The 16,410-nt window shown below is 47.0% G+C and overlaps 1 protein-coding gene across 1 annotated transcript in view; it reads left to right on the top strand.

Moving 5' to 3' along the window:
- Positions 1-16,410, top strand: part of LOC149429931 (uncharacterized) — a 71,026-nt gene that overhangs the window by 39,201 nt on the left and 15,415 nt on the right. The window contains exon 11 of the mRNA XM_089666366.1: positions 4,350-5,298. Coding sequence (XP_089522492.1) covers positions 4,350-5,298 — 949 coding nt within the window. The remainder of the gene's footprint in view (positions 1-4,349; positions 5,299-16,410) is intronic.

Here is a 16,410-nt window from a genome sequence, read left to right as displayed (position 1 = left end):
GTCTCTGGTCATCTCCTGTGTTGTGTCCGCAGTCTCTGGTCATCTCCTGTACTGTGTCCGCAGTCTCTGGTCATCTCATGTACTGTGTCCGCAGTCTCTGGTCATCTCATGTACTGTGTCCGCAGTCTCTGGTCATCCCCTGTACTGTGTCCGCAGTCTCTGGTCATCTCCTGTACGGTGTCCGCAGTCTCTGGTCATCTCCTGTACTGTGTCCGCAGTCTCTGGTCATCTCCTGTACTGTGTCCGCAGTCTCTGGTCATCTCCTGTACTGTGTCCGCAGTCTCTGGTCATCTCCTGTACTGTGTCCGCAGTCTCTGGTCATCTCCTGTACTGTGTCCGCAGTCTCTGGTCATCTCCTGTACTGTGTCTGCAGTCTCTGGTCATCTCCTGTACTGTGTCTGCAGTCTCTGGTCATCTCCTGTACTGTGTCTGCAGTCTCTGGTCATCTCCTGTACTGTGTCTGCAGTCTCTGGTCATCTCCTGTACTGTGTCTGCAGTCTCTGGTCATCTCCTGTACTGTGTCTGCAGTCTCTGGTCATCTCCTGTACTGTGTCCGCAGTCTCTGACCATCTCCTGTACTGTGTCCGCAGTCTCTGGTCATCTCCTGCACTGTGTCCGCAGTCTCTGACCATCTCCTGTACTGTGTCCGCAGTCTCTGACCATCTCCTGTACTATGTCCGCAGTGTCTGGTCATCTCCTGTACTGTGTCCGCAGTCTCTGGTCATCTCCTGTACTGTCCGCAGTCTCTGGTCATCTCCTGTACTGTCCGCAGTCTCTGGTCATCTCCTGTACTGTGTCCGCAGTCTCTGGTCATCTCCTGTACTGTGTCCGCAGTCTCTGGTCATCTCCTGTACTGTGTCCGCAGTCTCTGGTCATCTCCTGTACTGTGTCCGCAGTCTCTGGTCATCTCCTGTACTGTGTCCGCAGTCTCTGGTCATCTCCTGTACTGTGTCCGCAGTCTCTGGTCATCTCCTGTACTGTGTCTGCAGTCTCTGGTCATCTCCTGTACTGTGTCCGCAGTCTCTGGTCATCTCCTGTACTGTGTCCGCAGTCTCTGGTCATCTCCTGTACTGTCCGCAGTCTCTGGTCATCTCTTGTACTATGTCTGCAGTCTCTGGTCATCTCCTGTACTGTGTCCGCAGTCTCTGGTCATCCCCTGTACTGTGTCCGCAGTCTCCTGTCATCTCCTGTACTGTTTCCGCAGTCTCCTGTCATCTCCTGTACTGTTTCCGCAGTCTCCTGTCATCTCCTGTACTGTGTCCGCAGTCTCTGGTCATCTCCTGTGTTGTGTCCGCAGTCTCTGGTCATCTCCTGTACTGTTTCCGCAGTCTCTGGTCATCTCCTGTACTGTGTCCGCAGTCTCTGGTCATCTCCTGTGTTGTGTCTGCAGTCTCTGGTCATCTCCTGTACTGTGTCCGCAGTCTCTGGTCATCTCCTGTACTGTGTCCGCAGTCTCCTGTCATCTCCTGTACTGTTTCCGCAGTCTCTGGTCATCTCCTGTACTGTGTCCGCAGTCTCTGGTCATCTCCTGTGTTGTGTACGCAGTCTCTGGTCATCTCCTGTACTGTCCGCAGTCTCTGGTCATCCCCTGTACTGTCCGCAGTCTCTGGTCATCTCCTGTACTATGTCTGCAGTCTCTGGTCATCTCCTGTACTGTGTCCACAGTCTCTGGTCATCTCCTGTACTGTGTCCGCAGTCTCCTGTCATCTCCTGTACTGTTTCCGCAGTCTCTGGTCATCTCCTGTACTGTGTCCGCAGTCTCTGGTCATCTCCTTTGTTGTGTCCGCAGTCTCTGGTCATTTCCTGTACTGTTTCCGCAGTCTCTGGTCATCTCCTGTACTGTGTCCGCAGTCTCCTGTCATCTCCTGTACTGTTTCCGCAGTCTCTGGTCATCTCCTGTACTGTGTCCGCAGTCTCTGGTCATCTCCTGTGTTGTGCTGCAGTCTCTGGTCATCTCCTGTGTTGTGTCCGCAGTCTCTGGTCATCTCCTGTACTGTTTCCGCAGTCTCTGGTCATCTCCTGTACTGTGTCCGCAGTCTCTGGTCATCTCCTGTGTTGTGTCCGCAGTCTCTGGTCATCTCCTGTACTGTGTCCGCAGTCTCTGGTCATCTCATGTACTGTGTCCGCAGTCTCTGGTCATCTCCTGTACTGTGTCCGCAGTCTCTGGTCATCTCCTGTACTGTGTCCGCAGTCTCCGGTCATCTCCTGTACTGTGTCCGCAGTCTCTGGTCATCTCCTGTACTGTGTCCGCAGTCTCTGGTCATCTCCTGTACTGTGTCCGCAGTCTCTGGTGATCTCCTGTACTGTGTCCGCAGTCTCTGGTCATCCCTGTACTGTGTCCGCAGTCTCTGGTCATCTCCTGTACTGTGTCCGCAGTCTCTGGTCATCTCCTGTACTGTGTCCGCAGTCTCTGGTCATCTCCTGTACTGTGTCCGCAGTCTCTGGTCATCTCCTGTACTGTGTCCGCAGTCTCTGGTCATCTCCTGTACTGTGTCCGCAGTCTCTGGTCATCTCCTGTACTGTGTCCGCAGTCTCTGGTCATCTCCTGTACTGTGTCCGCAGTCTCTGGTCATCTCCTGTACTGTGTCCGCAGTCTCTGGTCATCTCCTGTACTGTGTCCGCAGTCTCTGGTCATCTCCTGTACTGTGTCCGCAGTCTCTGGTCATCTCCTGTACTGTGTCCGCAGTCTCTGGTCATCTCCTGTACTGTGTCCGCAGTCTCTGGTCATCTCCTGTACTGTGCCCGCAGTCTCTGGTCATCTCCTGTACTGTGCCCGCAGTCTCTGGTCATCTCCTGTACTGTGTCCGCAGTCTCTGGTCATCTCCTGTACTGTGTCCGCAGTCTCTGGTCATCTCCTGTACTGTGTCCGCAGTCTCTGGTCATCTCCTGTACTGTGTCCGCAGTCTCTGGTCATCTCCTGTACTGTGTCCGCAGTCTCTGGTCATCTCCTGTACTGTGTCCGCAGTCTCTGGTCATCTCCTGTACTGTGTCCGCAGTCTCTGGTCATCTCCTGTACTGTGTCCGCAGTCTCTGGTCATCTCCTGTACTGTGTCCGCAGTCTCTGGTCATCTCCTGTACTGTGTCCGCAGTCTCTGGTCATCTCCTGTACTGTGCCCGCAGTCTCTGGTCATCTCCTGTACTGTGCCCGCAGTCTCTGGTCATCTCCTGTACTGTGTCCGCAGTCTCTGGTCATCTCCTGTACTGTGTCCGCAGTCTCTGGTCATCTCCTGTACAGTGTCCGCAGTCTCTGGTCATCTCCTGTACTGTGTCCGCAGTCTCTGGTCATCTCTTGTACTGTGTCTGCAGTCTCTGGTCATCTCCTGTACTGTGTCCGCAGTCTCTGGTCATCTCCTGTACTATGTCTGCAGTCCATTGGTTTAGAATTTTTTTTTCCTGTTTTCTGCCTCTAAAACCTAGGTGCGTCTTATGGTCAGGTGCGTCTTATGGAGCGAAAAATACGGTATGTGGCGTCTTGGGTCAGCTGGCAGTTTAAGGCACCGTAGTTCTGATATGATAACACAGATTGTGCTTTTCATAGTTTAGTCTTGCTTCTTTTATATCAGAATTATAGCAAAATATTAACATAAATCTCTACAGTCAATCCAGAATGAAAGGCAAGATGAAGCGATGGGCTTTAGGTTTGGTTGGAATTTGGCATGTTTTTTTGGCATCCTAACAACCACTGAATACTGCCTGACGCTTTGGGCCTGGGATGCTTTTTAATGGGGCCTCAGGCAAACAAAACGTGTTGTGGGGTCCCCCCCATTTTCTACTAGGGGGAACCCTTGGTTAAAAAAAAAGGATCCTCCTCAAAATCAAACTCTTATTTGAGTATGCTGTCTGCCTACCCTGGAAATGGGGGAGGATGAGCATGCACCAACCCCCCCATACCATAGAAGGCCAAATGCCCTCAATATGAGGGGTGTACCTTGCCAGTGGGGTAAAGAGCCTTATCCCTAATTTCAATGCCGATTTCCTCACCACTCTGGCCCAATGAGGGTCTTTTCAGAATCTGAAAGCTCCCTTGTACCCAGAAGGCCTATGGTCACTCGTTTTATGCTAAAGGCTCTGCAAGTCTGAACTTCGAACCTCTTGATTTTCAGAGATTACTTGACCCAGTGTCTACACTGGTGTGAAGAGCATGTGCCCCCCAGTGCTCCTTGGTTCCTGCTCTTCTGATAGGGCTGCGTAAACGTATAAGTGGTCTGGGAGGACAACTAAAGGCCCGAAGGGGTGGAAGGGTCCCAGTGGGTTAGAACTTCCACAGAGATCATCTGCTCACTAAAATCTATCTGATCTAGATGGAATCTCATATTGTATCTATTGATCATGTTTTTATATTTTTCCAGGACATGCTTTTGAGAAACCCACCTTATCTCCAGGTTGTAAAATGGAAGAGAAGGACATCACAAGAGGTTGTGCAGGAGAAAAGACAATGAGCTCAGCTATGGTCGGTGGATCTCAGAATGTGGATAGACAAATGAATGCCTCTGGCTTTGAGCAACCTCCTACTATGAAGGATGGTGTTGGAATTCAGGAGGAGGAGACATTTTCCTGTCCTGAATGTGGGAAATGGTTTAGCTCTGAATCAAGTCTTACTGTACATCAGAGATCTCACTTGGGTGGAAAGCTACATGCCTGCTCTGTGTGCGGGAAATGTTTTTCACAGAAATCAATTCTGGTTAGACATCAGAGATCTCACACTGGGGAGAAGCCATATTCCTGTACTGAGTGTGGGAAATGTTTTTCACAGAAATCAGACCTTCTAATACATCAAAGATCTCACACGGGCGAGAAGCCGTATTCCTGCTCTGAGTGCGGCAAATGTTTTGCAGAGATGTCCAGTCTTTACAGACATCAGAGGCTTCACACGGGTGTGAAGCCGTATACCTGTCCTGAGTGCGGAAAATGTTTTTCACTGAATTCAAACCTTGTCATACATCAAAGATCTCATGCAGGCGAGAAGCCTTATTCCTGTCCTGAGTGTGGAAAATGTTTTTCAAACAAATCAAACCTTTTTAGACATCAGAGATTTCACACAGGGGAGAAGCCTTATTCATGCCCTGAGTGCAAAAAACGTTTTACGCAAAAATCAGACTTAGTTATACATCAGAGATCTCACACGGGGGAGAAGCCATATTCCTGTCCTGAGTGCGGTAAATGTTATACACAGAAATCCGACCTGGTTAAACATCAGAGATCCCATACAGGTGAGAAGCCGTACTCTTGTCCTGAGTGCGGGAAATGTTTTTCAGAGATGTCCACTTGTTACAGACATCAGATGATTCACACAAGGGAGTTTTCCTGAGTGTGCTAAATCAGATATCAGACCTTGTTTGCCATCAAAGATCCAACACTGTAGAAGCCATTCTCCTGTCCTAAACGTGGAAAATACAGATGTGCAGTGTAAATGTACATCTGATATGCCACAAATGGGAAAAGCTGCTTTCCTTCCTGAGTGTGGGAAATGTTATCCATGAAATTTAGATATGGCCAGCTGCGGGTTTTTGTGTGCGCCCACTAGATCTCTCACTCATGAGACTGAGGGGGTGGGCCAGAGAGGTTTTTACGAGACTGCCCTGGACACAGAGGAGCATGGACCATGGTATGAGTGCTTCTAGATCTTTGGGGCCACAGCCAAGGGGGAAACTTGAGGCCAAAGCCACCACAGCTCACTATCAGCTGACAATCATTTCACATTCACTGCTGCTGTAGACTTGCTAGAGTGATTGCTCACCACTTTCACAGTGCTGTACCACTGGAGGATTTAGGATGAAACTGAGGGGGTCCCCTTCTATCCATACAGCTGTACCACAGGACTGTTGAGAGGGCTGTTGTGCTGTAATCTACACTCTCTGCAAGAACTGTGCTTTAAAAAAATCAGGCTAGCCACCATACTCCTTTACCATCACACTTAGATCTCTTATATACAGTACCCTGTAGAGCATTATACTACGGCTTCTATTCAAGATTTTTTTCTCTAAACTACTCTGAGCCAAAGACTACAAAAAGACCTCTCTAGCACATCTTAACTGGACGTAGGTTCATAATCAACTTAAACCGCACCATATTTTAATGGGCCCCAACGGTAGCCAGCAGAAGAAAACCGCTTAAAGCGGAGTTCTACCCAAAAGGGGAAGTTCTGCTTTAAAGATTGGTTGGTCCCCCACTCCCCATTAAGGATTGGCACCTTTGGGGAGCGGGGGGGGGTACCTGAATTTGATCGCTTAGGCGATCGGAAGCGGAATTTGTCCTCCTACTCTCCCTCCCCAAAGTCTTGCGGGACACGTGACAGGTCTCAGAAGACAATGGTCCATTCAGGAAGAGCAGCTCTACTCGCTCATGCACAGTGGGCACCCGGCTGTGAAGTCGCAAGCTGTCACAGCCGGGTGTCCACGCTGAAGATGCCGGTGCCTGGAATACAGGACGGCCGGTGAAACGGGCTGCTGCGGGGGGCAACGTGGGATCTTGGGACAGGTGAGTTTTTCAAAAGTCAGCAGCTACAGTTTTTGTAGCTGCTGACTGTTATTTTTTTACAGAGAGAGTGGAACTCCGCTTTAAGGACTGCCACAGTTTATGTAACTTGCCTACACACCACCTTCTGTGAACTGCTTTTATTTATTCAGGCCCCCCTGATTTTTTTTTTTTTTTTCCTATTTTCATGCAGCATTAGGCTTAGCATAATTGTCTGGCATTAGTGCTGCTTGTTTCTGTACGTTGGATGCCTTGCTACTTTCACCCCCTTCCAGTCCAGGCCATTTTTCCGTTTTCAGCACTGTCACACTTTGACGATTACTCAATCATGTACCCATATTAAATTTATATAATTTTTTTTCCACACAAATATAGCTTTCTTTTGGTGGTATTTAACCATTACTAGTTTTTTTTGCTATATAAATGAAAAAATACTGAAAAAAATAAAAAAACGTTTTTCTTAGTTTCTTTATAAAAACTTTGCAAATAAATACTCTTTTTTTTTCATAAATTTAGACCAAAATATATTCTGCTACAATTCTTTGGTTAAAGTAATCCAAATTTGCGTATATTATTATTTATTCTGTGTGAAAGTTATAGAGTGTACAAACTATGAGATGTACAGTATATCTGAAAATTAATACATCCTGATGATCTCATATCAAATCTAATTTCTTGAGACCAGAAAATTCCAGGATAGTACAAATACCCCCTTCCCACATGGAAAGTAGACAATCCAAGGTATTTAGTAAGAGACATGGTGAGTTTTTTTAAAGTTGTAATTTTTTTGTCACAATGTTTTGGAAAATTTATAAATTAAATAAAATGTTTTTTTTTTCTTTTCACAAAGTTGTCATTTTAACAATTTACTTCTCACACACGGCACAGACATACTTAGAATTACACCCCAAAACACATTCTGCTACTCCTCATGAGTAAAAAGATACCACACGTGTGAGACTTTTTCACAGCCTAACCACATAGAGGGGCCCAAAATCCAAAGAGCACCTTCAGGCTTTCTAGTGGAGTAAATTATACATCTAATTTCCTGACTACCTATCACATTTTTGGAGGCCCTGGAGCACCAGGACAGTAAAAACATCCATCAAATGACCACATTTTGAAGAGTAGAAACCCCAAGTTTTTTTGAGAGTCATGGTGAGTATTTTGAGGACTTTTTGAAAAATGAAAATAATTTTTTTACATAAAGTTGTTAATTTGATAAGATATTTCTCACACAGAGCATGGACATACTTAGAGTTACAACCCGAATCACATTCTGCTACTCCTCCTGAGTATGATGATACCATGTGTGGAACTTTTTCAGTGTATGGACTGATACCAAACATTGTATTTTGCGTATCAAACAAATCAACCAATTGTGTCAAAACTAATATACTATAATATTCGCCTGTATATGAGTGAACAGGGAATATAGCTTAGTGTAGCATCACCTATAGCAGTCCCAGTTCCTATAAGCCAGACAAGCTTAGCTTCCTTGTACATGGCTGCCCCAAGAAATGTCATGGTCACTGGCCATGAAGTACAGGAGGCTGAAGAACAAAAGAGTTCCCAGTATGACTGGTTTGGTGATCAGGGACACCTTAGCCACTTGCCTCCTATGGATGCACCTGTACATCCTCTGGTTTAGGTGTTTCTACCAGGGTTATCATGGCTGCAGTTGCAGTCATGACTCTGGTACCTTTTTTTTTTTCATCAGGCAATGCTGAATAATGTACAATGCATTCTGAGTGGCTAAATAGCCGCTAGATCATTTTTACATTTGGAAAAAGGTGGTCCCCCTTGCTGCCTTCTGCCATATTCTCCTGCCTATAGGTAGCAAACATTAGGTAGGGGCTAGTGTGAGGTCAATTTATTTTTAGCTCATGGTAGTGAGCGAGCCTGAATACTGTGGGTTCAAGGTGAGGTCAGGCTGGATGGTTTAGCAGGTTGTGACTCTTTCGCCTCCACCTGGTTCTGGAGGTCCATTGAAGCTTCCAGAAGCCAAAGGGCGGAAGGGTGGAGACTTAAATCTGCATATTCATGAGAGTCTGACCAATCCAGGGAGGAGGCTTTGGTATTGTGGTAGACTAGAACATAACTATGGGAGAGCCATGCTAGCAGGGGAGTTTGCTGGAAGATGGATTGCTGAGAGGTGTTGCTGTGTAGCCTGGGAGGGAGCCCTGGAGCAGGGGGGGTTCTGAAAGATGGAGCTTCACTACCCTGCCATCCACAGGGGCAGGACAGCCTCCAAAGCTTGGAGAGGAACCAGCTCAGGTAGAAGGCCTGAAAACAGTTCTATCCCCTAGTGATGAGCCGAACACCCCCGTGTTCTGTGTGCAGTTAAACATCTAAACAAAAGTTCGACTGTGAATTTTGAACTGGGACAATTCACAAAGCGGTGTCTTACCTCATCTGAGTATGCGGCAAGATACCGCACAACTACTACTAACATTTTTTAATGTTTCAGCTGTCAGCGGGATTCCCCTCTGACAGCTGAATGTAAAAAGAATTGCGGGCATTGCAAGACAATTCAATTAAAAAAAAAAAAAAATGGGAGGGGTCCACCCCGTCTATAACATGCCCTTTGGGTCTGGTATGGATTTGGAGGGGAACCCCATGCCAAATTTTTTTTAAAATGGAGGTAATCAGGTCCCCCAAAATCCATACCAGACCTTTATCCCAGCATGCAGCCCGGCAGGTCAGGAAAGGGGGGAGATGGGCAAGCCCCCTCTCCTGAACCATATCAGGCCACATGCTCTCAACATGGGGGGGTGCTTTGGGGCACCTTGTCCCCATTTTGATGGAGACAAGGGCCTCTTCCCACACAACCATGGCCGGTGTTTGTGGGGGTCAGCGGGCGGGGGGGGCTAATCTGAATCTAGAAACCGCCTTTAACAATGGGGCCTCCAGATCCTGATCCCCCATGTGAATGATTATGGGTAACATAGTACCGCAACCCATTCACAAAAAAAAAGTGTACTGTAAAAAATGACAGCAGAGAGTCTTTGACAAGTCCTTTATTAAAAACAAAATTAAAAAATATTGTCCGCTGAAGTAGATCCGACCGACAACAATCACAATGCCCACCGTCATCGCCGACCCAAAAAAAGAAAAAAAAAACCACTTCACTATCGACACTAGCTCTTGCCCTCTGACAGCTGCGCCACAATGACCGTTTTTAAATGCAGTGACGTCATCATGCATGTGACGTGATTGGCCAAAGCATTACACCTGACCTGTGGTTGGGTGCATTGCTTTAGCTAATCACAATGCACTGCCAGGGCATAGTGCATTGTGGGTGCACCAGGCGAATAGCCCGCCCGAACGCCCTTACCATTTGTGTGTTCGCCAAACACACAAACGGCCAATGTTCGAGTCCAACATCTAGCCCAACATTACTAACCACAGCTGCAGGACAAGAACAGTCTGAGTTCCTCTACACCCTCAGGGCCTAGAAAGGGAGAGATCTGCTGGGTGCAAGTTCTATCCCCTTCAGGGGATAGTTCATAGCTTACCCAAACCCTTGTCCTGGGATCAGATACCGTAGGCAGGTGGGCTGGTATTCTGTGCACCAAGGGGACCAAGAGATCTTACACATTATCATATTGCTGGAAACCCTCTCAGGGGACATCAAGCTCCTAGAAGGAGATTACTTTACTAAGGACTGTAAGGGTTCTGACTGGAATGCAGTTAAGTGTTCATTGTTTCTTTTACTAAGTATGCCAGAGCAGGAAAGTCCTCATTATTCTGTTTCTTCAATCAGATTGGGCATCCCATAACCCCTTTACCCCCATCCAAGTTGTTAACCCCTGATAAAACAAAAAAAACCCAAGTCCATGGACTTTTTATTGATTTTGGATGCAAGAGTGGAAAATGCATGTTGCCTCGCCCTGAAGAGCTTAAAGTCAGCGACCCTCAGATGGAATTTCCCTCAATCATCTCTACAGTCTATGAAAATGTAAGCGACCAGCATTTTGGCACTTCTGCTTTAGGTTTGTTGTTTAAAAGCTATTATCAGTTTATGAAAGCATCTGATCAAACTGATCTCGATTTGATCAGATGCTTTTGAGAGCAGAAGAGAGACTTGGTTTCTAATAGACTCCTGATTTCTCCATAAAGAGGACCTTTCATGCCTATTGCTATCACAGGGGATGTTGTTCATCCCTTGTGATAGCAATAAAGTTGATTAAAAAAAAATAAAGACACTAAAAAAAATGTAAATAACATAATACTTACAATTAAAAAAAAAATTTAAAACACCCCCGTCCGCAAGTGCTCGCGTGCAAATTAAAACACGTACATTGGTGTAAATGGCAAGCGCACCACACATGTGAGATATCACCATAAATTTCAGAGCAAGAGCAATAATTCTAGAAACAAGCCTCATGTGTAAATTAAAACTGTTAACCTGTAAAGGCTTTTAAAGCGTCGCCTATGGAAATTTTTAAGTATCGTAGTTTTTTGCCATTCCACGGGCCTGCGCAATTTTAAAGTGTAACATGTTCAATATCTATTTATTAAGCATAACATCATGTTTTACAGGCGAAACTCGAAAAATTAGAATATGGTGCAAAAGTTCATTTATTTCAGTAATGCAACTTAAAAGGTGAAACTAATATATGAGATAGACTCATTACATGCAAAGCAAGATAGTTCAAGCCGTGATTTGTCATCATTGTGATGATTATGGCTTACAGCTCATGAAAACCCCAAACAATCTCAGAAAATGAGAATATTACATGCAATCAATAAAACAAGGATTGTACATAGAACAATATCGGACCTCTGAAAAGTAGAAGCATGCATATGTACTCAGTACTTGGTTTGGGCCCCTTTTGCAGCAATTACTGCCTCAATGCGGCGTGGCATGGAAGCTATCAGCCTGTGGCACTGCTGAGGTGTTATGGAAGACCAGGATGCTTCAATAGCGGCCTTCAGCTCTTCTGCATTGTTCGGTCTCATGTCTCTCATCTTTCTCTTGGCAATGCCCCATAGATTCTCTATGGGGTTCAGGTCAGGTGAGTTTGCTGGCCAATAAAGCACAGTAATCCTGCGGTCATTGAACCCGATTTTGGTGCTTTTGGCAGTGTGGGAAGGTGCCAAGTCCTGCTGGAAAATGAAGTCAGCATCCCCATAAAGCTCGTCTGCGGAAGGAAGCATGAAGTGCTCCAAAATCTCCTGGTAGATGGCTGCATTGACCCTGGACTTAATGAAGCACAGTGGACCAACACCAGCAGATGACATGGCTCCCCAAATCAACACAGACTGTGGAAACTTCACACTGGACTTCAAGCATCTTGTAGTGTGTGCCTCTCCATTCTTCCTCCATACTCGGGGTCCTTGGGCCTCTCCATTCTTCCTTCATACTCGGGGTCCTTGGGCCTCTCCATTCTTCCTCCATACTCGGGGTCCTTGGGCCTCTCCATTCTTCCTCCATACTCGGGGTCCTTGGGCCTCTCCATTCTTCCTCCATACTCTGGGTACTTGGTTTCCAAATGATATGCAAAAGTTGCTCTCATCAGAAAAGAGGACTTTGGACCCCTGAGCAACAGACAAGGTCTGTTTTTCTTTAGCCCAGGTAAGACGCTTCTGACGTTGTTTGTTGTTCAGCAGCGGCTTGACAAGAGGAATACGACATTTGAAGCCCATGTCCAGGATCCGTCTGTGTGGTGGCTCTTGATGCACTGACTCCAGCCTCAGTCCACTCCTTGTGAAAGTCCCCAACACTTGCAATGGCCTTTTCCTGACAATCTTCTCCAGGCTGCGGTCATCCCTGCTGCTTGTGCACCTTTTTCTTCCACACTTTTCCCTTCCACATAACTTTCTATTAATGTGCTTTGATACAGCACTTTGGGAACATCCAACTTCTTTTGCAATGACCTTTTGAGGCTTTGATGGTGTCAGGTCAGCAGTCTTTCCCATGATTGTGATTCCTACTGAACCAGACTGAGACCATTTAAAGGCTCAGGAACCCTTTGCAGGTGTTATGGCTTAATTAGCTGATTAGAGTGGGACACTTTGAGCCGAGAATATTGCACCTTTTCACAATATTCTCATTTTCTGAGATTGTGGATTTGGGGTTTTCATGAGCTGTAAGCCATAATCATCACAATGATGACAAATCACGGCTTGAACTATCTTGCTTTGCATGTAATGAGTCTATCTCATATATTAGTTTCACCTTTTAAGTTGCTGCACTGAAATAAATGAACTTTTGCACCATATTCTCATTTTTCGAGTTTCACCTGTATAGTTTACCAAACAATTGGATATTATATTGAGTTTGTGTGCACTAAAATTCTTATCAAAACATTTGTGTTTGAAACAGCTCTGCCCAAATATTACGTGACATAAAAAGATTGCAACAACAAACATTTTTTATTCTCCAGGGCCTTTGATAATAGATGGTTATATAAGCTGTTTTTTACATGTATATGAGGAAAGTCATAATAGGCTTGGGGGGGGGGGGGGGCAAGTGGTTAAGTGGTGTGGCAGTGATCAGGGAAAATATGAATGATGTGGCAGGGATCAGGGACAATATGACTGGTATGGAGGTAATCAAGGACAATATGTGGTGGTGATTAGGGACACTGTAACTGGCATGGCGGTGATCAGGGACACTGTAGCTGATGTCCTGGTGATCAGGGACACTGTGACTGGTGTGGTGATGATCACAGACTCCATAACTGGCTTAGCAGTGCTCATGGACATTGCACCTGGTGTGGCAGTGATTGGGGACACCGTAACTGGTGTGGGGGTGATCAGAGACACTGTAACTGATGTGGCGGTGATCACGCACCGTAACTAGTGTGGCGGGGATCAGGGACACTGTAACTGGTGTGGTGGTGATCAGGGACACTGTAACTGGGATGGAGGTGATCAGGGACACTGTAAGTTGTGTGGTGGTGATCGGGGACACTGTAACTGGTGTGGCGGTGATCAGGGACATTGTAACTAGTGTGGTGGGGATCAGGGACACTGTGACTGGTGTGGAGATGTTCACGGACTCCATAACCTGGTGTGGCAGTGATCATGGACACCCTAACTGGTGTGACGGTGATCAGGGACACCGTTACTGGTGTGACGGTGATCAGGGACACCGTTACTGGTGTGACAGTGATCATGGACACTGTAACTGGTGTGACGGTGATCAGGGTCACCGTAACTGGTGTGGCGGTGATTGGAGACACCATAACTGGTGTGGCGGTGATCAGGGACACCATAACTGGTGTGGCGGTGATCAGGGACACCGTTACTGGTGTGACGGTGATCAGGGACACCGTTACTGGTGTGACAGTGATCATGGACACTGTAACTGGTGTGACGGTGATCAGGGACACCGTAACTGGTGTGGCGGTGATTGGAGACACCATAACTGGTGTGGCGGTGATCAGGGACACCGTAACTGGTGTGGTGGGTATTGGGAACACCGTAACCAGTGTGGTGGGGATCGGGGACACTGTAACTGGTGTGGGGGTGATCAGGGAAATTGTAACTGGTGTGGCGGTGATCAGGGACACTGTAACTGGTGTGGGGGTGATCAGGGACACTGTAACTGGTGTGGCGGTGATCAAGGACACTGTAACTGACATGGCGGTGATCAGAGACACTGTAACTGGTGTGGTGGGACACTGTAACTGGTGTGGTGGTGATCAGAGACACTGTAACTGGTTTGGGGGTGATCATTGACTTCATAACTGGCTTACCTGTGCTCATGGACATTGCACCTGGTGTGGCAGTGATCATGGACACCCTAACTGGTGTGGTGGTGATCAGGGACACCGTAACTGGTGTGGCGGTGATCAGGGACACTGTAACTGGTGTGGGGGTGATCGGGGACACTATGACTGGTATGGCGGTGATCAGGGACACCGTAACTAGGTGTGGTGGGTATTGGGAACACCGTAACCAGTGTGGTGGGGATCGGGGACACTGTAACTGGTGTGGGGGTGATCAGGGAAATTGTAACTGGTGTGGCGGTGATCAGGGACACTGTAACTGGTGTGGGGGTGATCAGGGACACTGTAACTGGTGTGGCGGTGATCAAGGACACTGTAACTGACATGGCGGTGATCAGAGACACTGTAACTGGTGTGGTGGGACACTGTAACTGGTGTGGTGGTGATCAGAGACACTGTAACTGGTTTGGGGGTGATCATTGACTTCATAACTGGCTTACCTGTGCTCATGGACATTGCACCTGGTGTGGCAGTGATCATGGACACCCTAACTGGTGTGGTGGTGATCAGGGACACCGTAACTGGTGTGGCGGTGATCAGGGACACTGTAACTGGTGTGGCGGTGATCATGGACACCCTAACTGATTTGGTGGTGATCAGGAACTAGTGTGGTGGTGATCAGGGACACTGTAACTGGTGTGGCAGTGATCATGGACACCCTAACTGATTTGGTGGTGATCAGGAACTAGTGTGGTGGTGATCAGGGACACTGTAACTGGTGTGGCAGTGATCATGGACACCCTAACTGATTTGGTGGTGATCAGGAACACTGTAACTAGTGTGGTGGTGATCAGGGACACTGTAACTGGTGTGGCAGTGATCATGGATACCCTAACTGGTTTGGTGATGATCAGGGACACCCTAACTGGTGTGGCACTGAGCACAGACACTGTAACTTGTGTGGCGCTGATCATGGACACCGTAACTGGTGTGGCGCTGATCACGGACACCATAACTGGTGTAGCACTGATCAGGGACACCATAACTGGTATGGCGCTGATCAGGGACACTGTAACTTGTGTTGCGCTGATCCCGGACACTGTAACTGGTGTGGCGCTGATCAGGGTTACTGTAACTCGGTGTTGTTTTAGTTTACACTGTGATTGCTTTTACAGCCATAATAGCTGTAAAAGCAATCATTTCTCACTCTCTCCAGCTGCATCCCTGCAGTCATTGAAAGATACTGTGATAGCAGTGATTGACCAGCTGCTGTGAATTGCCCTATACTATGTGATCTCTGTGATCAGTTACACACAGTAGTAAACATAGTAAACAATGATGCCAGCAAATGACAGCATTGTTTACTACTGTCCATGTGATCAATGATTTTCTACAGCAATCATTTGATACCAGGGTCGCCCACAGCAGGGCTGTCCACCAGATACAGCTGGCATGGATCACACCACTGTGCTTTCCCTGTCCAGCCATTTATGTATTATGGCTAGATGGGAAGGACTTGTCAAAAAGTGCCAGTGTGTTTACTGTTTACTTTTTTGTGAATGAGTAGAGGTACTATGCCCCCATTTTCATGTAAGGGGGCCTGAATCTGGTGGCCCCCTTATTTTTGAAGGAACCTTTCAGATACCAAAATGCCCCCTGCCCACAGACCCTAACAGCCACTGGGCTAGGGCTGTGAGATAGAGGCCCTTGTATTTATCAACATAGGAACAAAGTGCTTTGTGGGGGGGGGGTCCACCTTGGCAGGGTACACCCCTCCCTGTTGAGGGGCATACGGCCTGGTATGGTTCAGGACTGAGGGGGCATCTTAGTCATCCCCCTTTCCTGGTTAACTGAGCTCTATGCTTGGAAAAGGGTATGAAATAAATGTTATGAGGAAGCTCACGCTTTTTTTCTAGTTCTTTTCCTGGGCTTCCCCTGAAAAATTTATACTAGACTTTAAGGTCCCCAATTGACATACATGCGAAACCCTCAACAAGAATAAGGGTCCGGTAGGTCTGGTATGTATATTCAGGGGGAACCCCACACTTTTTTGGGGGTGGGATTATGTGGGGTCCTCCAGTAGCTGATGTGAAGCTTCATAGGCAGGTTCAGTACACCCCCTAGGAATGGTATTTATTTACAGTACATGTCCCCCAAGGCAGTGCCCAACCCCCTTTCCCTTTTAGCTTAAAAAATGGCCATTACTGATTTTTAACATTCATTTCTTTTACTTCAATTCTTTACTTCACAGAAA

This window comes from Staurois parvus, unplaced genomic scaffold (genome assembly GCF_062004578.1).
Source record: "Staurois parvus isolate SC_StPar_1 unplaced genomic scaffold, SC_StPar_1.0 ptg002686l, whole genome shotgun sequence".
NCBI classification, from domain to species: domain Eukaryota; kingdom Metazoa; phylum Chordata; class Amphibia; order Anura; family Ranidae; genus Staurois; species Staurois parvus.
The sequence above is the reverse complement of the archived record's forward strand: the minus strand, read 5'-3'. Positions and strand labels throughout refer to the sequence as shown.